Raw genomic sequence first — 9,756 nt, 5'->3', positions numbered from 1 at the left:
AAGATGTACTTGTATTTAAGTCGTCCTGGTATATAAGCTGCAGCCAGCTTTTAAGATAAAGAAGGAGGAATTTAGAGTGCAGCTTATGCACCAAATTCTAAGGTAATTTGTGAAACATTTCTTGTTGTCGTTTCGTGATAACCCAACCCTTACACTAAAAATGTTCAAGTTTAATCTTTGTGTCTTATAAAATCAACTTCATGAGATAGAAATAGACAGAAGTAGACAAAAACTGGAACCCATATGTCAACCTTAGTGGTTCATGTCATTAACATGTACAACAAGTAGAACAAAGACACCATACTAGACTGGTAGGTGGATTTGGGGCAGTACGACCATGACATGACCATCTGTGGCAAACAGCTGATGTAGAGTGAGAGAAGCATGGACTGTGGAAAAAACTGGACGACGCCTTAGTGATGCCAGCCATCTGATGCTGAAGGGGGCTTTGAGTTCAATCTGTGGCAGCCAACATATTGAAAATGCTGTCTCAAACTAACTTCAGATCAACAGATAAAGAGGTGGAGCTGAGGGAGGTCTTAAACCTCCTGGCAAATAGCTTGCTTACAATTATATCAGCCATGCTCCTGATAATGCAGAAATCAACATCCAGAGGCCATGTGAACTGAGAATATGATGATGTTTTTATTTATCTTTCTCTGTTTTAAGTTTCTTTTATTTCTCCTCTGACGTTGAGCAGATAGGTCGTTTATTCCTGCTGCTTCTTGACCTATTTAGACACAGCTCTTTATTTTTTTCTTCATCTGGATTTCATGTTTTCGCAATTAATTAAAATAAAATATACCACAAGCCGACACTGCCAGAGCTTAGAAATGATCAGGTTAAAGGAGCTCATTATTTTCAAAGGCATCTGCAAAAATGTCTTAAAGCAAAAACCAAAGGGCAAATAAAACCAGTCTCTGCATGCTGAGTTGGACCTCAAAATAACAGTCTGAATTTTCACTTTTAGCTACACTTTTTCTTTGCCCTTCATTCAATTCAAAATCCCCTCCCACCCGCTGAACTGTTTTCTTTTATTCTGCCTGATTAAACCTCTGCCTCTCCTCAGGAATGTGTGGGTGTTTACAGGCAGTTCATTACTGACAGTTCTGCAGAAGAGGCCGATTCAACCACAATAACTGAAAATAGCAGTGTGTTTGTGCATTCCCTTGCAGGCTTCCTTACATGTAAAACTCTGCCAGGCTTTTCCCCACCAGTCTGGCAGACCTCAGCCGCCCGATGGCTCTGTACATCTCCATCGCAGCGTAAGACAGTTCCTGATGCAAGATGTCACCAATGAGGGGGTGGAGGAGAGGAAGAGAGGGTTAGAGGGGAGAGGGAAGACAATCAAGTCAACAGAGGATTGCCCAGGGATTACATCAGAGAAACATAGATTAAAAAAAATCAAGACAAGAATTCAGAGAATGAGTTCCCTTCCTGTTATATCAACTTCAGAACAAGACATCAAACTAGGGTAAGACTTGACTTACAAGATAGTGCCTCTCAAAAGCTTCCACAGACGACAAGGCTTCTTTTAGCTTTTTATAAGGGCTCTGCAAACTGTTTACTGTGGAGGACAAGAAAGGGAAATTCATATCAAGGAACTAACAGTATGCTGTAACATAACATGATGCTTTTAGAATACTGCAAAAGTATGAAAAATAGACCAGAGGAGCGGTAGATTTCTGAGAAATACATCTTACTTTTTTAGATCATAACGTCTTGAATTTAGGCTATATAAAACTAGGAAATTCTCTAACTTTATAAAGTCATACATAGCCTATCAACCAGAAGCACATCAGATGATTCTTATTACCTTGTATCACGCCTGCACTTGACAGTCTAATCAAATTAAACTTTTTACTGAGACTACCATAAACTTGCTCAAACAATACAGGGATTTTGATGAGAGCATAGTGTTTATGGATTGAAAACTACATCTTAGGTCAACTCTTAACAAGAGAGACATGATGTTCTTTACAGTAAAAAGTTGTGTATATATATCAGTATCGGTTTCAGCTAAAATTTGTTTGGAAATTTGGTCAGAGATCCTGTGCAGAGATGGGTCAAAGTTCCAGAAGGACAACCTTTACAGCAGCTTCCACTGATCTGGGCTTTATGGCAGAGTGGCTACATGGAAGCCTCTCAGTGCAAAACACACGAAAGCCTACTTGGAGTTTGCAAGGAACTCAAACATGACAGCCAAGCGGGCTTTCGTGTGTTTTGCACTGAGGAGAGGCTTCCATGTAGCCATTCTGCCATAAACCCAGATCAGTGGAGGGCTGCAGTGATGGTTGTCTGGAACTTTGTCCCATCTCCACACAGGATCTCTGGAGCTCAGTCAGAGTGACTATCGGGTTCTTGGTCACCTCTCTTACTCAGGCCCTTCTCCCCTGATTGCTAGGTTTGGCTGGGCAACCAGCTCTTAGAAGAGTCCTGGTTGTGCCAAACTTCTTCCATTTAGGATTTCTGGAGGTCACAAAAAAAGAAGTGGACCCACTGAAAACAGATTGTCGACTCACTTTTTGTCCCACACTTTCAGCATCAGATACAGTACTGTTTATTGGTCTTTTTTTTGAGACAGTGGCATGAGATTTGTTAAAATGTTTGTCACATCAATGATTTTATTTTTATTACAATAATTTATTATTTTCTCAAGTCTGAAAACCGTAAAATGGCTGTTGTTGTTAAGAGCCAAAGTATCAGATGGAACTAAAGCTTTCAAAATATTTAGATCGTCAGTCATTATTTCAACAAAGATCTGCAGGGAAGTAAGAGAAAGCACTGTCTAACTCAGCACAGGTTTTTTGAGAAGAAAGTGTACCCAAATCTCCTAAAAAGATCAAAGAGTTAAATTAGGACCAATACCGACACTAATGTTTATAATAACAATGTAGCCAATTACCCATACAGATGTATTTCATTGCTTCTTCTGGTGTAATATGTCAGCATTTTCTCCAATAAATCTGTCAAATATAAAATCTTGTATTTGACTCAGCAGTTTAGATGTAGATGCCACCTATTTGTTGACTGCACACAATAGTTAAACATAGGTGAATGATGTCTGTCCTTTCCAGTATTACTTGCCAATGACTGACATTTATCAACACAGCCAATATTGGCAAATACTGATGTTAAACCACTATACTGATATGTCCCTATAGAAAAAGAAAAAAAAATCTTCTAAATGAGAGAAATCAAAGATCAATATTGCCTAAACACCACTGAGGTCACCCCTTCTGAATCAGCTGAACTGAAATGAGTGGGGTCAGCAGCTGAGGACACGCTGCTACAGAAAATAAATAATAATACAGAGCTGAGAGACTCCCAACAGTGAGCCTGGGATTTCATGGCCAAAAAGCACAAACCATGTGTTAATGTCATCAAAAAGCAGGGCCAAGACATAAGGAACTTTAAACAACAAACAAGGTTGCTAAAACTACAAAGACTTGTTACTTTTATTAAACAGCAGAATCTAAACTCTTACCAGTCTCAGGCCTCTCATCCCCAAGTCCGGCCAGCAGATCCACAGTCCTGTTCAGGTCATCAGATGTGGGCTCTTTCTCTGACACCAGGCCACAGAGTTCACCCAAGGACTTCAGCTGGAAAGGACAAAAAATACATGATCATTTGAGAATCAACTAGTGTTTAATTCTCATACATGTTGTGCACCAGTACAAATACTTTTCTGGAAAACTCAGAATACACTGATGATTTCTGGATTTCACTGTTGATCTTAAAAAGGCAAAGTAGTTTACATGGTCATTACAGATCGCATGATGAACACACTGAATAGTACTTCTAGTCTTAACAGCTTTATGGCCATAAATATTGAGGAGAAGACCCCACAGTAACCAAAAAGAAGTTATAATTTAAGTAAAACTGCCTTAGTGATACAAGACTCAGTATGTTTTCTTACCTTGTCAGTAGCGTACGCCCACAACCCGACTGTATGAGAGCAATTTGCAGCTAGCTGGGCCTGATCACAGCAGCCCTCGATCCTGTGCAGAACCTCCAGACAGCTCAGAAACACCCAGCAGTCCAGAGCCCCCTCCAGTACTGACACCTTAACAGCAAGAAAAATACACTTCACTAAATCAACACTTTCTACATGTACACTAAAAACAATAAGTTGTGTTGCCCTAGAAAAAAAGCCTTTAGTTTATCTTGCTTTTACAGTGAGCAAAATATATGACTAATGATGGCTACTGGGAGTCACTGTACCTCCAAAAGGCGTAATTCTTGTACACAGTTGTGTAGAAGCTCCAGGGCTCTCTGTGTCACCTCCCAGGGCCTCTGGAGGAAGATGAGTAAGGTGCACTGGCGGGAAAACAAGTAGCTCCTCAGGTCTAACAAGCTGGCCTCACCACGCTGGATCCCTTCCCTCTTCTCCATGTCGATGGGCCGCCGGAGCAGCAAGCCGCTCCAGCTCTTCACTGGGGCGCAGAATGAACCCAGCCAGTTTGCCGTATCTGGGGACAGGAACAAAAAAAGACTAGTTTTGACCTTAGTCCTTGCAGAAAGAAAATTAATGCAAAAATGTCTGTTGTTTTATTATTTTATGTACACAACAGCAGTATTCAGTGTTTTACTTACCTCCAGCACCAAAATTAAGGACATATTGTGTAAAAAGAGCATCTAGTTCATCATACTGAACCAAGGCATCTTCAAACTGCTGCAGCATCTCAAAGACAAATGCCAGCTCCTCCTGCACACAAAGACAAAGTCACATGTGAGACACGACAAAAAGTCAAGAAGGCAAAAGAGAACAAAAAAATCTTAATCTCCAGCTGATGCCTTTTCTTTTTCTAGGTGCATACCTGGACCATAAAGTATTCACAGAAGCTCCAGCCCGGCTGGGTGCGTTTCTCTCGGAGCGTTCGCATGTCGTCCTCGAAACGTCCCAGGTTCTTTGTGAAGGACATGAGGAGGAGAGTTCGCAGCTTCAGCAACAAGGAATTCCAGGATTCCTGAGAGCGAGACGAGTCCTTCAGAGGATCTGACAGCACCACACACCTGCATCAAAAACACAAGGAACATTAAAAGTGACAGATCTTGTTGCATATATTTATTCAAAGTACTTTCTTTAGGGTTTTTCTAGGCAACAAATGCATCTTTAGTCTGCAAAATTGCTTGTTTTGTATAAAGTGCAAAATTCATATATATCTTGTTTTTTGGTTTTTTTTGCTTCATAGGATCAAATATTCTGAACCATATACGCACATGATAATGAAGCAAGGAAGATTAGATTCACCTAAAGAAGCTTGTTGATATATTTTCCTCACCTGTCATTCTGTTTGTTGCAGAAATCACTGCGGATCTTGTCCACAATGGACGACCTGGGCAAGATGTTGGTCTTGTTCTTCTTCTTTGTGTCGTTGGTCTCCACTACAATGATGACCCAGTCTGCTGAGCTGTGCGTCCGAAGACTGTTCTGCCAGCGCATCATTTCCTCCTTCACTGACGTCTTGTACACTTCTGTGTCCTGTAATAAAACAACATTTATCATTTGATTAGTTTTCTTTGGAAGAATGATGATAGAAATGATAAACATGAAGCAGTAATGCTTGAAATGTTGGAGCAAATTTCTGAATAAATAACATTTCAGAAAGATGCCATATTTACTTCATGACTGAATAATGACTGGAAGGAAAAAAACGTCTCTTCTTCAAGTTGTACTTAATGAGGAACTTTAACATCAGATATTTGAGAAGCTGGAAACTATTGAAGAATGCTGCCCAGCAGGTTTTTATTTTTTGACAAACTTATCTACCCTTCTGCTGCTGAATGACTACTTCAAGGAATATTATTTTAAATTATAGATATAAAATGGGACAAAAGCAATTGAACATGGGGCTCTTTCCCATCAAAAAGAAAGCAAATTATAATTCACATGTGAATACAGATATTCATAACTCAGATGAATTTCCAATTTTCTAAAAGTTTCTCAAATATCTGTTTCTGATCCTTGCCGAGAAGAGGTTGTTACATTAAAATAAATCATTATTATTGCAAACATATTTGAAACCTATCATGTTGATCCTCAATCATCTCATGTTACTGCCTTTCTGACAACTATTGTCAAAATATTAATACTTCATTATTTTTTGATACCACATTGTGTAATCCCCTGGGTCAGGACACAAAGTTAGTGGTGAAGCCATTTTCAGAGTACCTGGGAAAAAAAGTTGCAAAATGTCTATAATGTGCTTTTATTCTGAAGGGAAATTTCTCTGTTCCTTTGTTCTGTTACATTTTCAATTCCAACTTTTCATTAAAAACATTTAGGCTAGTTATGATTGAGATTGTTAAGAAACAAGAGGTTCTGATGGGAAATTATAAGGGCTGTCAAGATTAACTACATTAATCATGATTTACTATGATCCACAATTTGAGGAATCATATTTTTTAAATCCCAATTATGCTTTATTTTCGCATTCAGCAAACATGGTTAAGCCACTGCGGCATCTCTCTGCAGCCACAGTGATGTAATGTAAGTCCACCACTGCTCCTTAATGTTTTATTTTACTTAATAAACTCACAGACAGCTCAGTGGACAGGTCAAAATTAAAAATCACCTCAACCATGTGCTATCAAACATTTAACAAGTTGCTTTTCCATGGTTAAGTTCATACTAAAATCTTCAATCTACCTATAAGAGCAGGTCTGTACCAAAACTGGAAGTTAATTACCCCTTAGTTCAAGACAGCAGAAAAATCCAAAATGACACAAAAATGGTTTTTAATGCACAACAGCGGATTTTATAAAACAACAAAAGGGTGCGATTAATCTTGATTTACTACAGAAATCCTGAGATTAATCCTGATTAAAACAATTTAATTTTTTGAGCCATAGGAATCATTTATATAGGAAATGTGACCCAAACAAGAACATCTTATATCCAATTTGGAAATGTAAACTTTTTTCACCTATTTAGAAAAAATAATAGAGTTCACTGGAAATTGTTTGTGTATAACAATACCTTTATCTCCTAGAATAGTCTGCTCGAAGACCAAACAGAGTTGGCTAACATTTGTAGACATGACTTTGTAGTGATAAAGGTTGGGGTTGCCACGGCTACTAGAGTGATCCTTAGGATCATGGAAAAGTACATCTGTACAAGATATTTTAAAAAATGCTGGAATTTATGTTATGAATAATATTATATGAGTTAATGTTTCTTTGCAACTTAAGGATAAAACCAATCTCCTTATTGTGGTTAAATCTCAGGCTCTCAGACCCCCAGCTGGCTACTTTTACCTACAGACTGATTACTCAATATGTCTGTGGAAAGCCCTGTAATTCTTGTGAATTTTACAGTTCTACAACAGGTGGTGGTGATAGGCTCCATGGGAACCACAGCTACTCCAGCAGCTTGAAAAGCCTAAAAGGTGAGATTTTTGAACGGCATTAAAAATAATCTAATAAGACTATCTGTGCTCTCTACATGTCATTGAGCTTGTCAGGTTGTTTCAAAGTGTCTGAATCTGAGTTTTTCATCAGATAGAATATGACAGGTCAGTTGTTATGTAACAGAATCCAGTGGCAGAAAGAGGAAGTGGAGAATGTGTTGTGCAATGATGTGGAAGTTAAATGCTGCTGCACGTGCTGTGCTTTTTTATTCAGTGGATTCTAAACAGCTTAAAGTTCGTTGGAGATTGGATTAATTGAAAATAAACACAGGTATTTCAGTTTAAACTTTATGAACTAACAGTTGAAAAAAAAAGGTGTCAGTGCCTCCTACAGTTTACTGGATAGATGGATCCCTCATTTTACTGCTTTAAGTCCTGTTCTGTGCATTTTGCATTTACAAGTTTTACTGCAGTAGTTTTTCATTTACAATATCTCCATACAAATACACATGTGACTGCTGGATTGAACTTTGTTTTGTAACCTGTCCAGCCCACAGCACAGTGTTTCAACCTCGTAAAATCCTGTCCTCAACAGCTGTAAAGCAGCGAGTACAGGATCTGCTCCTTGTAGTAAAAATGGAAAAACTGCAGCCACATTCAGTTCACTTATATAATCAAGACAGACTGGGCATGTACGGACTGGGGCTGTCATGATATTAGAATTTAGATATGATTACAAGCTGAAATCAAATAAATTTGGTGCCACTGCAACAAGAATAGAAGTCCTAGGCATCTAACATGGGGGGACATTTCTTGTTTTTAGTGAATTAAAATTGCAGGTGCACTATTGCATACTGTTAAATCGAACAATTGTGTTGGCATCATTTCTCTTTCTGTGTGAAAGAGGCGACAACATGACTTTTGCATCTTTGTGAAACACCAAAAGCAGTTCAAAAACATCAGTATTTGTGGACCTGTGAATCTGAGCAGAATACCTCTGCAATCTCTTTCACTGACCACAGATTGGGGATAAAATATGACTTAAGATCCGTAGGTCTTTATTGTGAAAGATTTGATATCTTTTAATTCAATTGACAGTACATAAAGTACATCAAAGTATTAAGAAAATCAAAAACTAAAAAGTAGATATTGCTCATCTTTGAGATCCTACTGTGCTGTTTAGAGTTACAGTGTCCATTCTGCAACACAAACAGCCTCCCTCCTTCCAAACCAGAGGCAAAGTCTGTAGGAAATGTCATGAGTCACAAGCTGATGACAGCACTTCCTTAAACTAAACAGCAGCACAGTCAGCAGCAGCAGGTTCCTGCTTCCCTTCTTGTTTTTCTCCCGTATGCTTTCACTAAGCAGCCTCACTAAGTAGATGTCAAGTTCACTTTAGGCTGCGGGCCACTGCAGTTAGGAAAATGTAGCAAGTAAAGCTTTGTGCGTACTGACGCAGACACAGTGAAAACTTTTCTCCCTTCTTACACACAAAGACAATCTTCTTTCCTCTCACAAAACTTTGTTTTATTTTTAATACATCTACCTCACTGCTGTGTGTACACAGTAAACAGAGCTTTTCATACCGGCTGCCTGTAAACTTTCACAGACATGGAGCCAAGCCAAACGTCTTCACTTAGCAAACTTGCATATCGGATGTATCTCATAATATGAGTTTGCATATCTAGCATACAGAGCTGTCTGTGACCTAGTTTTCACAGATGGGATGCTCATATGTCCTCAACTATTCTTCGAGGACAGATATATAGACACTGACTTTTCTGCAGAACACAAGAAGTCAAACAAACTTTATCAAGACTCTGCACCAGTGACATCCTGGACAGAATAAGTTTGTATGATACCAGAATTCTGGACTTTAATACGATACAAGCTGCAGCAAGCCAACTAAAACACAAGTCCTAGAAACCCATAATGAGATTTATTGATTTGAATTTTTAAAAAATGGCATCAACACATCTGTCTTGTGAATGAGATGTAGCTTTTCAAATTTTTGGTACTTATTGATACTACTGATCATTTAAATAACAGAAAATGTACTATTTAAAGGTCACATATTATGCAAAATACACCTATTCAGGCTTTTCTAGCAAAAATATGTGCCACTGGCCTGTCCACAACCCCCTCCCCAAGAATTGGACTGTTCACTATGACCTTCACATCACTACACAAACACTGACACCCATAAAAGGTCAATAATGAGACAATTAAAAATGCAGACAAAGCTAACAATGACAGCATACAGATCTTTTGGATTACTGATGATAATTCAGAGGACAAAATTATTTAGGTCAAAAACATTTTTAGGAAAATCATTTTTGTTTTGCTTTTCAGTAGTATCAACAGTATGACTAGTTATATAATGTATTTAGGGATCATTTCTAAT

General features: G+C 38.4%; 1 protein-coding gene across 1 annotated transcript in view; it reads right to left on the bottom strand.

Annotated features, from left to right (window-relative positions):
• Positions 1-9,756, bottom strand: part of trappc10 (trafficking protein particle complex subunit 10) — a 35,023-nt gene that overhangs the window by 15,990 nt on the left and 9,277 nt on the right. Inside the window, exons 4-11 of the mRNA XM_041806938.1 lie at positions 5,286-5,485; positions 4,821-5,016; positions 4,597-4,708; positions 4,225-4,472; positions 3,920-4,066; positions 3,488-3,602; positions 1,491-1,567; positions 1,186-1,277 (exon numbers count right to left, since the gene is read on the bottom strand). Of these exons, the coding sequence (XP_041662872.1) occupies positions 1,186-1,277; positions 1,491-1,567; positions 3,488-3,602; positions 3,920-4,066; positions 4,225-4,472; positions 4,597-4,708; positions 4,821-5,016; positions 5,286-5,485 (1,187 nt within the window). The remainder of the gene's footprint in view (positions 1-1,185; positions 1,278-1,490; positions 1,568-3,487; positions 3,603-3,919; positions 4,067-4,224; positions 4,473-4,596; positions 4,709-4,820; positions 5,017-5,285; positions 5,486-9,756) is intronic.

This window comes from Cheilinus undulatus, linkage group 15, assembly GCF_018320785.1.
Source record: "Cheilinus undulatus linkage group 15, ASM1832078v1, whole genome shotgun sequence".
NCBI classification, from domain to species: domain Eukaryota; kingdom Metazoa; phylum Chordata; class Actinopteri; order Labriformes; family Labridae; genus Cheilinus; species Cheilinus undulatus.
Note: the sequence above shows the minus strand (reverse complement) of the source record. Positions and strands in the feature narration are given on the sequence as shown.